The following is a 16,771-nucleotide window of genomic DNA, read 5'->3' as shown; positions in this document are numbered from 1 at the left end:
TCAGATTCGGTTGATGTGGACTGGGTACATAGGTACGGACGCGCGAGGTTGGCGAGAGCCCCAAATGTGATAAATATCGTCTTTGATGCCAAATGACATCCGATAGTCCTAAATAGAAGCAGTCACGATTTTGTGGCGCAGCAGTTCCAAGCCGAATCCGTGACGGGTACTTCCGAATAGAAAAAAAAGCAAACTCCAGGCACACTCCATAATCAGCGAGGTGTACCGCGTTAACTAACCATCCATCACCCTCTTTCATCATTACCCATCTGCCTCCATCGCCATGAACAACGTCACCAAGGCTCTTTCTTCCGTTACTTCGACCGCTACCAAGCTGTCTGGTATGTCTCATCTCAATCTAACACCTGTATACATCCACAGATCATGGTTTCAAGGATTCAACAGGCGATCTTTCTTTGAACTAATCAATCAGCAAAGATCTAGATCGAAATTTAATCATCACAATGGGTTTCAATTTATTGAAGAGATCGCTTCTTTATTCTTTTTTATTTTTATTTTTTATAATTTGGATCCAGCAACATTGCCTCTTCGTTGAGGTACCACTGCTTTCGACCGTGGACATGTTCCTAAGTTCTAATTATTTTATTTTGATATATATATCTTGTAGGTCCTCTTGTTTACAATGCCAAGGTCGCTGGACAGATTGCCAAGCAGGTCTACATCCGCGAGGGCATGGCTCCCCCAACTGGTGCTCAGATTGAGGCTGCTAAGCAGGCGACTCTTAAGTTTGTCCAGTCTGCTCGCTCCACCAATACTTGGAAGAACATCTCTAAGGATCAGTACTTGAAGGCAGGACTTGTTGCTGCTGAGGCTTACACCTTCTTCTTGATCGGTGAGATCATTGGACGCAGGAACTTTGTTGGCTATGATGTCAAGAGTGCTGATGACCACGCTGGACACCATTAATTCGTGTGCTATACAACGGCTACGAAGTTTTTTTTTTTTTTTTTTTTTTTTTTTGTCTGTTTGTTTCATTTTTATTCTTTCCTCATTTGCAATTGTAAGTAACAGCTATGCACCGGCATTTGGATCCTTCTCAACAAAATTGACGGATTTAATGATCAATAGACAACAGTCTTTAACTCCTATCACTCTTTGCGTCTTTATTATTATGTTTCTAAAGCAACAGTAGCATTCAATTCAGACGCGCAAAAAAAAAAAAAAAAAAAAAAAAAAATAGAAGAGGCAAGGAAATAGAAGCGAGATTCTGGATCGTATCTTCCCTTCCACCCTTACCACCTCACTTTTTTTTGCAAATATCCCCTTCAATTGATCCATCACCTTTTAAACTGCTTATCCATACTTCTCCCCTCAACTCCAATCTTTTTTTTTTTTTTTTTTTTGACTTGTGATCTTGATCTCGCAATAAAAATAAAAGATATATATTTATGTTTATTTGTATGTCGAAAATTGAAAAAAGAGAAGTAGTGTCAAAGCATAAAGAAGCTTGGTATACTGAATCCTGCTTGTGAATATGGGTTCCGATCCGAAATTTTCGATCGGTTGCACAGTTGAACAAGAACGTCATTTATTTTTTTAATAAGGCAAATTAAATTTGCCATGTCTTCGAACTCTCCTCATTTCTCATTCCACTTTTTTTTTTTTTTTTTTGTTTTTTTTTTTCTTGTTGACAACGAAGACCTTGGACGTTCCATTTCAACTGTTATTGTTTTACTGTTTACTATTTTGCAGAAGGTTCCAATATGAAGGCACTTATCATAGAAAAGTCAGATGCACAGCCGACATATCACCTTGCCAAAGTCGTAGATATACCAAAGCCTGAAACTCTTGAGAACAACCAGGCGCTATTAGAAATCAATGCAGTCTCGTTAAACCATCGTGAGCTCTGGATCAGAAAGGGACAATATCCAGTATGTTGGACAAAAGATCGTCAGCACAAAAAGAAAATTTTTGTGTAGTGCATCATTCCTCATTGCTAATTTCTTGATTTCCGTTGTACTGATAGGGAATTGTGTTTGGCTCTGTCATGGGCGCCGATTGTGTTGGCAAGGTTGCCGACATTAAGGGTAGCTCTCCTAAGAACCTCCAAATCGGTGACCGTGTTGTGGTGATGCCTTCTGTGGGTTGGGACAAGGATCCTCGTGGACCTGAAGAAGCGTACTATATCCTTGGAGGAAGCCATGCTGGAGGTATGAAGGAAATAAACGCTTTGCAACCGGATAAATGTGCCTCTTTATTTATTTATTTTCTAATTCTTTTTCTTGTTTCCAGGTGTGTTTTCCGAGTACTTTGTAGCAGATCAAGAAAACATCTTTAAGGCACCTGATCACTTGTCGGATGAAGAAGCTGCTGCTTTGCCATTGGCCGGCTTGACAGCCTTCCGTGCTGTGTTTACAAAAGGTCAAGTTGCTCAGGACCAAATTGTGTTGATCACTGGGATTGGTAAGGATTAATGCGTGTCTTTTTTATTATTATTTTTATTTTTATTTTAACAAGACAAAATGCCGCTTTAACTTCTTTCGATATTTATTTGTTTAGGCGGAGGTGTTGCACTACAAGCACTGATGTTTGCTATAGCAATCGGTGCCAAAGTGTTTGTCACTTCATCGAGTGATGAAAAAATAGCCAAGGCTGTCCGTCTTGGTGCTGCAGGAGGCGTTAATTATAAAGACCGTAAGTTCTAGTAGCTCCATTTTTCGTCTTTTTTTTTTTTTTTTTTTTTTTTTTTTTTTCACATTGTTAATCTCACTACTATTTATATTACGATTTCAGCCAAATGGGGCCAAGCCTTACTAAATTTGACTGGAGGAGTACTGTTTGATGCAGTAATTGATGGTGCTGGAGGAGACGGTCCCAAAACGTTCACAAGGATTCTGAGATTGGGAGGTATCATTGTCTCGTATGGCATGACTGTCAAACCTCAGGTCGACTACACTATGGCCGCTGTCCTACGAAACATTGAAATCCGTGGAAGCACAATGGTAAGTAATAAACAAGTCCGTTACTCTCAATAATCCATAATGCGTGAGACTGGCAAGCTTTTGAAGTATGATTATTAATGTTAATCAACATTTTTATAAATAGGGATCGCGTCTAGAGTTCCAACAGATGTTGGAGTTTGTATCAAAGCATAAGCTGAGGCCAATTGTAAGCCAAGTCTGGCGTGGGCTTGAACTCTCTGAGCACGCGTTTGAAGCGATGAAGACAGGTAGCCAGTTCGGAAAGCTTGTTGTGTCCGTCAAGAACCCATCCAGACTTTAGACAAAGAGGCCTTTTGTTCACCCAAATATAAAAAAAAAAAAAAAAAAAAAAAAAAGTGCGTCATCAAGGAAGGAAATAAATTTGTCTACCCCTTCCTTTCCTTCCTTTTTTTTTATTCCATTTTCCATTCTTCTTCATTCCAACAGAACAACATTGTGTTAACTAATGGCAGATCACCAAGAACTGATTGCAAACTTTGTCGGCGTTGTTGACTCAACTCCTGAACAAGCTCAGTTTTATCTTGAAGCTAATAATTGGGACCTCAATGTAAATAATAAATACAATATCTTCTTTTTACTTCTTTTTCTTTCTTTCTGCTTTCTGCTGTCTCACAAAAGAGAGATTAAATACCCATAAACGCCAATCCTCTAACTTATTTGTTATAATTTACTGCGTACTCATTCATGGACTCATGGACGTATAACCATAACAGGAAGCTCTAAGTAACTTTTATGAGGAACCAGAAGCTGCCAGCGCTGCAGGAGCCAACACCGGATCATCAGCTTCAAAAGCAGAGAAAGATGAGGACGATGACGATGACTTGAAAGATATCATCGCTCGAACAGCTCCAAAGACTTCGTCGAGTTCAGAAGGCAAACGTAAAGCCAATGCTGGTTCTAGTCGCAAACAAGGGTACGTGTACTGTTCAGTTGATGATGATGCACAAAGTGACTGTTTCCTCTTTTTTTTACGACCTGATTAGAATACTCTGCATATTTACTGATTTTCTTACTTTATACACAGAGGCATCGCCACTTTCCGTGATTTGAACAAGGATGAAGACTCGGATGAAGAAGACTCAGATGAGGATTCGCAAAACTTCTTTGCTGGCGGAGAAAAATCGTATGTGTGGAGGAAAAAAAACCCTTTTGTGTCAATCAAAGATACCCCTTATCATGAAGCACTTCATTGACTTTTTACTATTTCCTTGTTCTACCCAACTTTATAGAGGTGTGATGGTTCAAGGCCCTCCTGGAAAGAAAGATTCCAATGCATTAGTCGAGGACATTTTGAAGAAGGCTGCCAAGTATGTTAAAAATTATGGGAGGAAAAAAAAAAAGAAACATAAAGGCTTAGTACAGTTGACTGACTAATTTCACTTTTGTTTAAAAAAAAAAAAAAAAAAAAAAAAAAAAATGCTCAGGGGTGGCCAAAGACATGCGGAAGAGGCTGCAGAACAACCTGCGCCCAAGAAACCATATTTCACAGGATCTGGAAATCGTTTGGGAAGTGAAGGCGAGAGTTCGTCCTCTTCATCCTCTCAGGCACCACAGGCACCAGTGCGCTCAACTCCTTCACCAGAGATTTTGGAAACTGTATGTCTTTTTTTTTTTTTTTTTGCTTTTGTTTTCGCTCTGCTTAACCATCACAAAAAAAAAAAAAAAAAAAAAAAACTAACCATTTTCCATCAATGGGTTTATAGGTTACACGTCAGCTCACATTCTGGAGAAATGGATATAGCCTTGAAGATGGCCCATTGATGAGCTACACCGACCCAGCTAATAGAGAGTTCTTGGATGCGATCAATAGAGGGTATGCAGATGTCCCACAGAAATGTTGAATGAAGAGAGGATGATTAATATTGTAAAATATGTTATTTTAATAATATAATCTTTTTTTATATATTTTTTATTATTACTAATAATGACCATATTGTCACCCTCTACAGACATGCCCCACTCAAGTATCTCAACGTTAGGCCGGGTCAGCCAGTGGAAATGCGAGTTGCAAAACGTATGGATGAAGATTACAAGGAACCGCCCAAGGCTCCGCCAAAACCTTTCGAGGGTACTGGAAACCGTCTTGGCAGCATTGCGACACCCGCATCTACATCTTCGTCAACTCCTGGATCCTTCCCTGGAGGCGAATCATCATCGTCTGAGCCTACGCCTCGAAGCTTGAACATTGATGAATCACAGCCAGTGACAACAATCCAGATCCGTTTAGCAGATGGGACACGGATGGTAGCGAGATTTAACCACACACACACGATCAATGATATCCGTGGATTTATTAATGCATCTCGTGCAGGCGAATCCTCAAGAGCTTATGCTCTCCAGACGAGTTTCCCAAGGAAGGATTTGGTGGATACACAACAGACTATCAAGGATGCAGAGCTTTTGAACGCTGTTGTCTTGCAACGCTACCTGTAAAAAAAAGTGATTTTTTTTTTTTCTTCACACAATAAATGATGGATTTCTCAGTAGAAACATTTTTTGTAGTTGTAGTCGTGCTTCTTCATTCTATACTACATGTTCTGGCTTTTTATTATTATTTGTTTTTTTTTTTTTTTTTTTTTCTTTTTTCTTTTTTCTCCTTTTTTTTTCCTGGTTACTCAGCAACTGCTGCGCCCATGCGCTTTACATATTTTGACATGAGTTCACCCAGATCACGGATTACAAACGCACACACAACTAAGTTGTAGAAATCACTAATCCGTTGGAGTCGACCCAGGATCTTGAAATGAGTTTGATGTGGTGGTAAGGCTTCAAAATGTTTGAGCATACTCTCCAAGATGTAACTAGATTGGAATAGCTGAATTAAAGCCTCTGTGTAGCTGGTGGTATCCTCACTAAAACATTAGTCAATTAAAATAAAATAAAAAAAATAAAATAAAAAAAATAAAAAAAATAAAAAAAAAAAAAATAAAAAAAAAAAAAAAAGTCAGTTGGATTGTCCTTAATACAGCTGTCGTTATATTCCATTTCAACCCCTGAAAGAAAGAAAAAAGACATTTACATTTTGTCAGTGGCGATGGACTTTTGCACCGACTTTGAAAAACTCTTCCACTGGCTCTTTAGATCGCTGGCAGCACCACCAGAAGTCACTCTTTTATGGCTAGTGTTGTTGTTGTTCCCGCTACCTTTCTCTGAAACCGGTGAAGTTACCATGGAAGAGCCCGTCAAGGTACCAGAGGAGACTGATCCCGAGGATATTGACCCAGCGGTCAGTCCTCCAGACTGTAATGTTGAGGCCCACATCTCTTCTGAGCCAAGCCAGCTATATGGATCTGAAGCGGAAGAAGGCCCATGCTCATCCGATTGGTTTTGATCCCCATGACGGTGTGTTTGCGTTGAAGGATTATAAAGTGCTTGGTTTTGGTAAAGATGGGATGGGCGATATCCCTGTTGCTGTAAGCCCAGCATCAGAGTGCCCCCGTTTGCGCTGCCACTACCCACACTCTGATTCTTATTAGGTCGATGAATAAATGACATTTTCTTGCTCAGCTTCACCCACAGTTCCTGAGTCAAGTTCTCAAGGGCTGCTAGTTCATGAAGAAGCATCGCTCTATCCTTTTCACCCTTCTCGACACGTCCACCAAGCTCGACCAGCAATGTGAGCTTGCCACTTTTGGATTGGGCTACCATTCGATCCAATGTCTGGGAAAGAGTCTGACATGCATGAATCTTGGCATCAATAGCAGGAAGTCGGACAGCTGTCTTTTGATACCAAATGTTGCGAGGTACATAGAGTTTAGGACTGAGGAAGCCACCAGTAGTCATGGTTTGTTCTAATAAATGCATAAACCAGAAGCATCGAAGGAATCGGTCAGCAGGAGGAGGAGGGTCCAGTTCATGTGGGGGGATTGGCTTTGGTGATCGTAAAGAAGGGAAAAAAAAAAAAAAAAAAAAAGAAAAAAAAAAGGAAAGGAAGAATTAGCGCGGCCCAATTGTCACCGAAAAATAAGGTCCATACAAACTCGTTTAAACCCTACAGTTTTCAGCCCAGCGAAAGGATCTTGCGAGATTACATCCTGTAAACTCAATTCTCGTCCAGTTCCAGTATTGTTTGTAGTAGCCATGGTCGCTGGTGCCGCTATTGTCGGGCTATTTTGGTTATTGCTGCTGCTACCTTTAGAGTTGTTATTGCTGTTGGTATTGGTATCAGCATTGTTCTGACAGTTCCCACTACCACTTCCATTTGGTTTCAAGTTGGCATTAATAGGGGAATTATTGTTGTTGTTGCTGTCGCTGTTGCTGCTGTTGCTGCTGTTGCTGTCCATGATTTTTGTGGCTGTAGTCGTAGCTGATATTGTCCGTGATGGAAGAAGCTTTGGTGAAATAGCCTCTTGAGTCCGTGTCGCAGGTTTAGTTGTAGCTGCTCCAGAATGCGATTCCAATGCTGCCATTGCATTTGCAGTAGCTCGACTCAATGTGTCCAATAGCTGTTGGCTTTCAAGCGATAATGCGAGCGGCGAGGCCTTCGTTGTGATGGTGGATGAGGTTGGTAAGGTTGATGTTGTAGGTGATTGCATTTGTTCTACAGATTGCATTTCTGGTGACTGTTGACTATATCCTGCCGGCAAAGGCGGTACTGGTGGCATCGATGGCACTGGTGGTATATCTTCCTGACCATGCTGCGTAGATTTATACCATCCTGCCCGTACGATGTTCAATAGAATTATATAATTAGGACGATATTAAAAGGAGAGTAAAAGCGGAAATAGCCTGGTGGAGTATCAATTTACCTTTAAGGAAAACTTGATCCTGAGGAGTAGAATCTGAAGGCTGCTCTAGATGATCTAAAAAGATCTTTGACGTAGCAAAGCTCGTATTTAATAAATTGGGTAGCCACACCTCGACTAAAGTGTCTGGGTCGGCCGAGGCATTAGCCGATGATTCCAACCCCTTTTTTGTTGTAGATTGAGTTTGGTTAGCCATAGTAGAATTAATAGTTAAAGACGCCTCTTTTTCTACAGAGCTTGCCGATGAATGAGATATACGATGAGAACTGGATGATTCCGATGAGTGGCTTTCCTCTCTTTCGTCTTCATGCAATGTTGCTAAGCCTTCAACCTGCCCTTTTTGCTCCTTTCCGTCTTGCTTCTGCTCTTGTACTTCCGCTTGGCTCTCAGGAAGCTGTTGCTGCTGCTGTTGTTGTTGCTCAGGAGACTTAATTGGTGGTTGTGGCATTAATTGTTGATAGAGCGGTCTGATTCGTCGCCCAGGGTTAGTGGGCGATAATGGTGGCGATACAGGGATGATTGGTGGTGGAGAAGTAGGTGGAGGTGACAATGGCCGTCCATTGTTACTGCCGTCACCCATGGACGAAAACGTCATGTGTGCAGCAGTAAGTGTGGGTGTTCCTGATTTGGTAAATTTAGATGCTGCGCTCACTCGATTAGGTCTTAATGGTGGCACTTGAGGTACGGGTGGCGACATAGGTGGTGACATAAGGGGCGACATGGGCATCGCATGCATAGCTGATACATCTCTGCTTTGCGCTGATGTTGAGTCTGCGGCCTGTAATGGCTCTGTAGTTGGTCCCGATGTCCGTGGTGGAGGTGGTGGTAATGGTACAGTAGGGGCGCTCTTCAAGATGACGAATTTAGGCTTTTGCTCCTTGTCTCTTACACGACGCTGTTGCAACTGTTGTTGTTGCGGTTGTTGTTGGGATGGTAGTGTGGGTGAGGGATGTGCTTGTGGTTGTGGCTGATGCTCAAGGTCTGTTTGGGCGGTACGAGGTACTCCTGCAAAGGTTTTTGTACGATAGCGATTCCTTGCCAGACTTGATCCATTTTCATTTGACGTATTTTCCAACTTTGAGAAATTATTAGTTCCTGATAACCCTACTGAAGCTGATTCTGCTCTTAAGCGACGCGTCTTTGGCTCGCCAGTAGGAGGTGCAGGGGCTGCAGCAGGAGGTCCGTGTGAAACAGCTCTATTTTTTTTGGTCTGCTTAGGTGGTGCATCTTTTCGAACCATTGCTATTTGTGATATACCTCCAGAAATAGCTGTCATTGCTGTTGTTGTCGATGCTCCTGTATTTTCTACAGAGGCCATAGCATTCAGTGGCATAGCGTGCATCTGCACTGAGGTGGCCTGAGCATGGGAGCGTATTGTTGACGTTGATGCAGAGGCTGCTACAGATTGTGGAGGAAGAGGAGCTGGTCCGAGTATACTCGCCAGGGGAGGGGGAGACCGTGGAGGTGGTGGGGGAGGATTCCGGGGTGGTATAGGGGGAGGGGACATGGGCAATGGTGGAAGCCCTAGAGTTGGTGGTCGTAGTGGTGGTGAAGGGTCATCAAAAGTCACACCTTGCTCCTTTAGTGCCTCTTTCAAAGAAAGCGGAAGATCCAATGAGCCAGGCGGTGGTGGTGGTGGCCTTGGAGGAGGAGTAGATTTTGTGTACTCTTCCACTGGCGCCGTCGCCTGAGGTTTTTCCTCATCGTTGCTCTGTATCTTTCGTGACTCTTGAACATTCTGTGCCGTCTCTGTCCCTAGCGTTGATTGAACTACTTGAGTTTCCATGGCCCCTTCTGATTGCCTCTCATTATTCGTCTCGGGTGTTATTACAGACTGTTGTGTTGGCAATGAAGGCGGAGTTGCAAGCAAATGCATTCTGAACCGATACGAGTCGTGCTTTTTTTTTTTTTTTTCCAAGAGCAGAGATGAGCGATGAGAAAGTCAGAATATGTGAACCAAAAACGTTAATTGGAGCAGGAATGACAGTAAGAGTACTTTTGAGCTCGTAAGAACCAGCTGTGAGAAAGATCTTGCTGTTCGATCTTTCCTCTTTTTTGTTTTTTTCTATGAACTTACAATGATCTTTAATCGTTCACGTTCATCTTGTGTAGAGGCTGCCTCCATGACTTTCCCCAAGAGTGTAACAGCCTTACTATAGGAATCTAGTGCCTCTGAGATATTGCCGTCATTATCCTTTTGGACTGCTGATTGAGCTTCAAGTAAAGCCATTGTCAGTAGCGCCTTCGTGCTAGAGGACGATCGAGGCCGGTTCCCTAACGCTGCTATTCCTTTAGGTGGAGCCGGTGCCGATTCATGTTTGGAACGATGGGAAGTCTGTTTATTAGTTCCTCCCGTAGTTGAACCTTCAGCCTCTGTTACTCCTGTGACTCCTCCGCCCACTACCGGTGTTTCTTCTGCCACTACACGCGGACTCTGATTGTTCTGGGGCTCGAATGAGTCTACCCGTTGGTAAGATGAGTGAAGTGGAGGAGTTGAGGTGTGTTTAGAGCGAATTGAAGATTCCATCACGTCGTCCACAAAGGACATGACTTGAGGGAATGAGCTCTACTTTTTATGTTTCTGAAGAAAAGAAAAAGAACTTTCTCTTTTAGTTGGATGTAAATTATGGGCTAATAGAGCGATGTCAAGATGAGAGGAAAAGAAAAAAGAGAATGAATCAGTGAATGAAGTGAAAAAGTGAGAGAATTAAGTGAAAGATAAAAAAGAGTAAAAAGGGCAAAAAAGAAAACTGAGCACAAAGACATATAAATCAGAGCAACAAGGGCCCTTCCGCAAAAAAAAAAAAAAAAAAAAAAAGGTGTGCAAAAAAGGGCGGGAAGAACAGTTTTAAAGAGAGTTAAAAAAAGAATGATAGAAGCATGGTCGAGGATCAATTGACTCGACTTCATAAGCGTACCATTCGGCTATTTAATTTGGCAATATAGAAAAGAAGAAAAAAGAAAAAAAAAAAAACCCCCTGCTGTTGGTGGTTTTTTTAGTATTTATTATTAATATTATATATTTTTGAATCGTAGTGAAGAGAAGGTTTATTGCGGGATATAAAGAGGGTGGAGATGGGGATAAGGGAGAATGAGGGGTTTGGGGTCATATATATCAAAGGACGGCGGGAAGAGATCAGGCACAACAAGCAATTGATGGAAGTCAAACGGTAGAAAGAAAAGCAGTGCATGCACACATTACACGTTCTCCTCTTCTGGGAACACAAACCAACGTCCTGAATGAGTGACAGGTGAGACGGAAGAAAGGAGAGAGGGGGCGGAACAAAAGAATGGAAGACAACATGCATGTCTACTGCTATCTCCCTAATTGATCATTGGACAGAACCAAGCAAGCAAAAAAAGATGAAATGCAGGAGGAAATGAAAACAGAAGAAATGGCGTCGAAAACAGGGGAAGAAAAATGGAACACAAGGAACGACATGCATGATCCTCAAGATTGAGAGTTGATGCTTACTTACTCCAACGACTACAGAGACCTGGATAGAGATCATTGGCCGATCTATTGATGTGCAGCCTAATTCTCAGCAGATAGCTCAATTGAAATGTTGATAGATGAATGATAGCTGCCCTAGCTTCAGCTTCAGCAAATTCAATCAACCCTCTCAATGCTTCGATCCATGCATGACTTGTGACCAAGCCTGATGTTTGTAAAACTGCTTATGCATTCCAGGAGCTGATTCAGTAAAATGAAACATCATTTAATACGACGTGTGCATTAATGAAAATTTTCAACCTTTTATTTCCTATCCTCACCATTCTTTGGAACAGAGATTCAAACAGCAACCGATTTAGATATCGTAAATGGATTGACCCAAAATAAAATCAGTGAATATTGTAGAAAGTGGCGAGTCCCTTTTTATCACAGTATAAATGACCCCAACATGTGAGACATTAGTTTAAATAGGGCCATCCCCATTTGAGTCCACTCGAGGTTGCCAAGATGATCATAGTGATCATCAAAGTAATAGAGTAGCAAGCACGTGAAAACTTTCTTTTTAATTTCAGGTTCCATGGCACAGACTGAAGTAAGCTTGTACCCTGATGCGCCATATTTCAAAAGCCCTTCATCCTCCAATTACACCATTCTAATCATCGCCCTGTTAGCTCACATATTACCAATGCTCATTGTTTCCCTCTGCTATCGACCTACGGTTCTTATAAAGTCTTGAAAAATATCAATAAAGCCTTTTCTTTCAATGATTCCTATCATCATCAGCTTTCCACAATCTTCATTAACCCCAATGTGCCTGGTACTTGGTACTCGGTACCTAACATCTAAATAGTGGTGCTTTCCACCATCTCCAACGTCATTGTACAGACATAGACACGCAGATAACACAGTAGATGTGAGTGTACAGCCAGACAAGCAGACAACTTGACAACTTGTGTGAGCTATCCCAAAACTCTTTTGCGGATCATGGCCAAGGAGACAAGAGTAAACTTTATGGAATAAGACAAAGACAAGCTCCGATTAATATTTGGTCTAGAGTGCCTATAACTAGCCATTAGAGGCACCGTGTAAAACCAAAGACCTGTTGCTCTCGCTATATTGTATCCGTCTTCCTCAAAGGAGACGTGAAAAGGACTAGCAAAATGCCGATCAGAATCCTCGCTATGTTATGATCCAAGTCGAGTGAGATCCCACGCTTTATTTAAGAAGGCTTTTGATGATCCAAAGCACCAAGAGCAAGTCGTTTTATTCCCATGTAGACATCCATTGATCAACTCAAAAGATTCCACCTCAATCCCAATGCTATGTCTCTGTCAAACACTCCCTCTCTTCAAATATCATAAGATCAGTCCTGGAGAGCGATCTGTTTAAAAGCTCTATAAGGGATTCTCAAAAGATCGTTATCTATTAAGGGCAAAAGAGCCGATAGTATGCCGTCACATTGGTTTGATACTCCAAAATGTGAGCAACTTGGTACGGTTGAGTATCCCAAGACAAATGTATTAATCATCAGTAACAAAGACAAGCAAGCAGCTTCGCCTGGCTGATTATGTAAAGCAGCCAAATAAGGCTAATTAGTTCATTCTAATTTTAAATGTATTACGACTACAGCTCCTCCATTGGGCTGTTTGACCCAAACGTCGACATGGAAATGCATCAAACCGCATAAAACGAGAATAGCCGTACAAGACCAATGAAACGTTCTTGTCGCATGCTTCAAAGTCAAACTATATCGTCATACCAGTACACATTTATAGACATGCAACCGTTCTTGGTTCATTGAGCGTAATTGAGCGTAGCAGGTTCCGCTGTAACTGAAATGATCTGAAAGAGTACAAATAACAAAACAGAAAAGCACCTTTGACGTAGAAAGCTATTGATTTCTCTCGATGTGTCAAGCTTGATGTATCTTTTTTTTTTTTTTTTTTTTTTTTTAATTTAATATAAAAGCAGAACATCTCACGTCTTTCTTCTCTTTTCTTCAAATACCTTACAACACTTAACAAGATTCTCGAATCTCCATTATCCATTATACGTCATGAAGCTCTTAATCACCGCTGTCATTTCCGTAGTCGCTGCCGCCTTAGTTGTGGTCACCCCTAGGGCAGACGGTAGGATCTTCACACCTGTCTTTGTTGGTATCTGTACTGTTCAAGTACGCATTTGACTCACTACTACTTCATTTTCCATATTTAATCTTATAGCTAGCCCAATCCTCTTTAAAGGCCCCGAGAAAGTAGACATCCCGCCAGGTGAAGGTGGGCCAATCCCCTTCAAGAGCTCCGAGAGAGTAGATATCCCGCCAGGTGAAGGTGGGCCAATCCCCTTCAAAGGTCCCGAGAAAGTAGACATCCCGCCAGGTGAAGGTGGGCCAATCCCCTTCAAGAGCTCTGAGAAAGAAGCCAGGGATCCCCTTCAAGGGCTCTGAAAAAGTAGCCATTCCACGAAGTGAAGGTGGCCTAATCCCATTTTAGGGCAAAAAAGCAGAGCACATCCCAGTCTCTCGGACGCAGAGTCTACCCCTGTCATCAGACATCAAAGAAGCAAGCATACCACTCATGAAATTGCTAACTGTATAAAATTATTTGAACCTCTACTTCGATAATAAAGACATTATTATGACCAAAAATAAACATCGTGAAGCACACTAATAAATTCAATGCTGTGCCTTTGTGAGAGCTGTAAAAAAGAGATAAAAGGAATAATAGTGTGTAGCGTCTGTATTAAGTAACAGTTAAACATGATATATACATTCAGTGGGTTACAAAAAAGCAGCACCGAAATGCAAATAGAAAAAATAAATAGCGCCTATCACTCAATGATTCGTTGGTAACATTTAACGATCTTTTGAGAATCCCTTATAGAGCTTTTAAACAGATCGCTCTCCAGGACTGATCTTATGATATTTGAAGAGAGGGAGTGTTTGACAGAGACATAGCATTGGGATTGAGGTGGAATCTTTTGAGTTGATCAATGGATGTCTACATGGGAATAAAACGACTTGCTCTTGGTGCTTTGGATCATCAAAAGCCTTCTTAAATAAAGCGTGGGATCTCACTCGACTTGGATCATAACATAGCAAGGATTCTGATCGGCATTTTGCTAGTCCTTTTCACGTCTCCTTTGAGGAAGACGGATACAATATAGCGAGAGCAACAGGTCTTTGGTTTTACACGGTGCCTCTAATGGCTAGTTATAGGCACTCTAGACCAAATATTAATCGGAGCTTGTCTTTGTCTTATTCCATAAAGTTTACTCTTGTCTCCTTGGCCATGATCCGCAAAAGAGTTTTGGGATAGCTCACACAAGTTGTCAAGTTGTCTGCTTGTCTGGCTGTACACTCACATCTACTGTGTTATCTGCGTGTCTATGTCTGTACAATGACGTTGGAGATGGTGGAAAGCACCACTATTTAGATGTTAGGTACCGAGTACCAAGTACCAGGCACATTGGGGTTAATGAAGATTGTGGAAAGCTGATGATGATAGGAATCATTGAAAGAAAAGGCTTTATTGATATTCTTCAAGGTTTTGTAGGGGGAGGAAGGGTTTTTAAGATATGGCATCGGGATGCAACCTTCCAAGGTACCTTAGGTCAGACACATCGCCAACCTAAATGGCTTCAGTGCAATGCATGGACACTCACTGACAAGTCCAAATCGATATTTTACTAAGGATCAACAAACTTTTCCATGCCGCGCATATATCACGCTTTTAATAATGGTGGATACGATAGAATTTGATTTCCTGCTGGATCTGGCATAAATAACTTTTTCTGCCATGCATACATGGAGGGCCTCCAGTAAGTGGTGTTGGTCTACTAGTACGTAATTAGAGTGTCCAGACAGAGACCCCGCTGAAACATCGGTAAACAAAGGTAACTTTGACTTTTTTTTTTACTGAAAAAATACTTGTGTTCGTACATGTTCAGTACATCTATATGATTCACTATTTTTCATTGTAATTGTGATGATGATGAAATGAATGAAAACAAAAACTACATAGGACGGATATATATGTATGATATGGTGCTCTAGTTTATTTTTTATTTATTTTTTTTTTTTGACCTGAAAAGTATTGAAGCATTGAGACCATCCTCTAGGCATAGATGGCTTGCTTTAATGGAGATAGAGGGCTATTCCTCTACCACTCGAGAATTTATGTTCATGACTAACCGCCGAAGATGTAGACGAGCTGGTTTCGCAGACATTGTTGTGTTTTTTTCACTTTAATGGTGTTAAAGAATGTTGCTGTCGAAGTTTTTAATCCGATGGATGTTTTATCTTCATTGCCCGACTACGCACTCATCCTTGCCTTGTGAAATCTAGAATCTTCATCCAAAACTCTTTCACAGTCGAATGGGTGGCTAACAAAGTCGGCCTCGTCATGCTCTTTGTTGTCTTAGTCGGTTATTAATAATGAGAGAGTTTTTTCTTATATAAAAAGTGATATGAAAGATATGACATGTTTTCCCTCCAGCACGTTGGAAAAAAAAAAAAAAAAAAAAAAAAAATCGTGTACAATGTACCTTTTATTTAGGCGGTGCTGCAGCGCATTTCCACCTACGCCAAGAAAAAAAAAAAAAAAAAAAAAAAAAACGATCGATAATTGTGAGCAAGAGCCACGCAGAAAAAAGTCGAAAAAAAAAAAAAAAAAAAAAAAAAAAAAAAATTAAAAGCCTCGATCAGTACGCGTCTTCAACAAGCGCAAGATGCGCGTCATCATACACGCCTCGATCTTTTTTTTTTTTTATTTTTTTTTTATTTTATTTTATTTTATTTTCAACGTGTATATTCTCCTTCTTTATAAAAGCCTTCTTTCTCCACAGTCCCTTCCTCTTTTTAGTTTATTTTATTCCCTTCCTCTTAATCACTAATCAACGCTCTCAACAAACAAGAACTAATTTGTTCTACTTCTCTTGCCATCATGGATGCTTTTAAACTTACCCCTGAATACGGTTATGTAAGTTGAACTTTTCTTTTTCTTTTTCTTTTTTTTTTTTTTACAAATTATCTTTTCAAGAACTAGAAGCTAAACAAGTTCTTCTCTTCTTCCTCTCTCTCTCTCTCTCTCTCTCAACCCCAGGTTGTGATCATTGCAGCTTTCTCAATTGCATTGACCATATTCTTCGGTGCACGAGTAACCAGCTACCGCAAAATCGCTCAAGTCCCTTTACCATTCCTCTATGCAGATGCTGCAGAATGCAAAGAAGATCATCAAAAACTCATCTTCAACTGCTACCAACGCGTTCACCAAAATACCCTTGAGGGCTTCACGGGCTACTTAGCAATGCTCTTGCTCATTGGTGTGGTCTATCCGATCCCTTCAGCCGTTCTGGGTGGTGTTTGGTGCCTAGGAAGGATCTTTTATTATTTCGGATATACCACCGGTAGACCCTCTGCACGACTGATCGGTGCATTTGGCCACATTGGCGAGTTTGGTCTTTTGGGCTTTATGGGCAAGTTTGCTTATGATCTAATCGTATCGCGCTCATGAGCAGCAAAAAAAAAAAAAAAAAAAAAACTTCATCTTACTACATTACTTTGAATAAATGAATAAATATATCAATTTTAAAAAGTTGTTATTTCATAC

General features: G+C 41.0%; 7 protein-coding genes across 7 annotated transcripts; 5 read left to right on the top strand and 2 right to left on the bottom strand.

Annotated features, from left to right (window-relative positions):
• Positions 1-204: 204 nt before the first annotated feature.
• On the top strand, positions 205-957 carry BCR41DRAFT_365919 (mitochondrial ATP synthase g subunit-domain-containing protein). Its single transcript, XM_022026192.1, has 2 exons — positions 205-341; positions 629-957. Exons 1-2 carry the CDS (start codon positions 284-286, stop codon positions 925-927), a joined length of 357 nt encoding a protein of 118 aa, XP_021875092.1. The 5' UTR covers positions 205-283; the 3' UTR covers positions 928-957.
• A 675-nt stretch (positions 958-1,632) lies between these two features.
• On the top strand, positions 1,633-3,296 carry BCR41DRAFT_365918 (hypothetical protein). Its single transcript, XM_022026191.1, has 6 exons — positions 1,633-1,892; positions 1,988-2,171; positions 2,254-2,424; positions 2,521-2,655; positions 2,755-2,963; positions 3,067-3,296. Exons 1-6 carry the CDS (start codon positions 1,725-1,727, stop codon positions 3,241-3,243), a joined length of 1,044 nt encoding a protein of 347 aa, XP_021875091.1. The 5' UTR covers positions 1,633-1,724; the 3' UTR covers positions 3,244-3,296.
• Positions 3,297-3,408: 112 nt separating this feature from the next.
• Positions 3,409-5,396, top strand: BCR41DRAFT_315725 (hypothetical protein; the record flags this gene model as incomplete). Its single annotated transcript, XM_022021217.1, has 7 exons — positions 3,409-3,510; positions 3,677-3,842; positions 3,990-4,086; positions 4,193-4,270; positions 4,388-4,559; positions 4,679-4,776; positions 4,913-5,396. The coding sequence occupies 7 exons, from the start codon at positions 3,409-3,411 to the stop codon at positions 5,394-5,396; spliced, it is 1,197 nt and encodes a 398-aa protein (XP_021875090.1).
• A 178-nt stretch (positions 5,397-5,574) lies between these two features.
• BCR41DRAFT_376112 (hypothetical protein) lies at positions 5,575-6,746 on the bottom strand (the record flags this gene model as incomplete). Its single annotated transcript, XM_022027021.1, has 2 exons — positions 5,575-5,815; positions 5,983-6,746. 2 exons carry the CDS (start codon positions 6,744-6,746, stop codon positions 5,575-5,577), a joined length of 1,005 nt encoding a protein of 334 aa, XP_021875089.1.
• Positions 6,519-10,493, bottom strand: BCR41DRAFT_18898 (hypothetical protein). Its single transcript, XM_022019809.1, has 4 exons — positions 9,786-10,493; positions 7,712-9,605; positions 6,959-7,620; positions 6,519-6,754 (listed from the first exon to the last, which is right to left on the bottom strand). Exons 1-4 carry the CDS (start codon positions 10,254-10,256, stop codon positions 6,743-6,745), a joined length of 3,039 nt encoding a protein of 1,012 aa, XP_021875088.1. The 5' UTR covers positions 10,257-10,493; the 3' UTR covers positions 6,519-6,742.
• A 2,670-nt stretch (positions 10,494-13,163) lies between these two features.
• Positions 13,164-13,786, top strand: BCR41DRAFT_427063 (hypothetical protein). The gene is made up of 2 exons (XM_022030830.1): positions 13,164-13,291; positions 13,385-13,786. The coding sequence occupies exons 1-2, from the start codon at positions 13,219-13,221 to the stop codon at positions 13,606-13,608; spliced, it is 297 nt and encodes a 98-aa protein (XP_021875087.1). The 5' UTR covers positions 13,164-13,218; the 3' UTR covers positions 13,609-13,786.
• A 2,236-nt stretch (positions 13,787-16,022) lies between these two features.
• On the top strand, positions 16,023-16,675 carry BCR41DRAFT_427062 (hypothetical protein; the record flags this gene model as incomplete). Its single annotated transcript, XM_022030829.1, has 2 exons — positions 16,023-16,141; positions 16,265-16,675. The coding sequence occupies exons 1-2, from the start codon at positions 16,106-16,108 to the stop codon at positions 16,673-16,675; spliced, it is 447 nt and encodes a 148-aa protein (XP_021875086.1). The 5' UTR covers positions 16,023-16,105.
• Positions 16,676-16,771: the final 96 nt, after the last annotated feature.

The sequence above is a fragment of the Lobosporangium transversale genome (assembly GCF_002105155.1).
Source record: "Lobosporangium transversale strain NRRL 3116 chromosome Unknown BCR41scaffold_105, whole genome shotgun sequence".
Lineage (NCBI taxonomy): Eukaryota > Fungi > Mortierellomycota > Mortierellomycetes > Mortierellales > Mortierellaceae > Lobosporangium > Lobosporangium transversale.
Note: the sequence above shows the minus strand (reverse complement) of the source record. Positions and strands in the feature narration are given on the sequence as shown.

Bases quoted from the DNA above. Each gene is read 5' to 3' on its own strand.
- BCR41DRAFT_365919 (XM_022026192.1), top strand. From the start codon at position 284: ATGAACAACGTCACCAAGGCTCTTTCTTCCGTTACTTCGACCGCTACC. The intron at 342-628 runs GTATGTCTCATC...TATATCTTGTAG, and splicing joins GACCGCTACCAAGCTGTCTG to GTCCTCTTGTTTACAATGCC.
- BCR41DRAFT_365918 (XM_022026191.1), top strand. From the start codon at position 1,725: ATGAAGGCACTTATCATAGAAAAGTCAGATGCACAGCCGACATATCAC. The intron at 1,893-1,987 runs GTATGTTGGACA...TTGTACTGATAG, and splicing joins TCAGAAAGGGACAATATCCA to GGAATTGTGTTTGGCTCTGT. The intron at 2,656-2,754 runs GTAAGTTCTAGT...TTACGATTTCAG, and splicing joins AGGCGTTAATTATAAAGACC to CCAAATGGGGCCAAGCCTTA.
- BCR41DRAFT_18898 (XM_022019809.1), bottom strand. From the start codon at position 10,256: ATGTCCTTTGTGGACGACGTGATGGAATCTTCAATTCGCTCTAAACAC. The intron at 9,606-9,785 runs GTAAGTTCATAG...AAAAAAAAAAAG, and splicing joins GTGAACGATTAAAGATCATT to CACGACTCGTATCGGTTCAG. The intron at 7,621-7,711 runs GTAAATTGATAC...TCGTACGGGCAG, and splicing joins GGATCAAGTTTTCCTTAAAG to GATGGTATAAATCTACGCAG.
- BCR41DRAFT_427063 (XM_022030830.1), top strand. From the start codon at position 13,219: ATGAAGCTCTTAATCACCGCTGTCATTTCCGTAGTCGCTGCCGCCTTA. The intron at 13,292-13,384 runs GTAGGATCTTCA...TTAATCTTATAG, and splicing joins GGTCACCCCTAGGGCAGACG to CTAGCCCAATCCTCTTTAAA.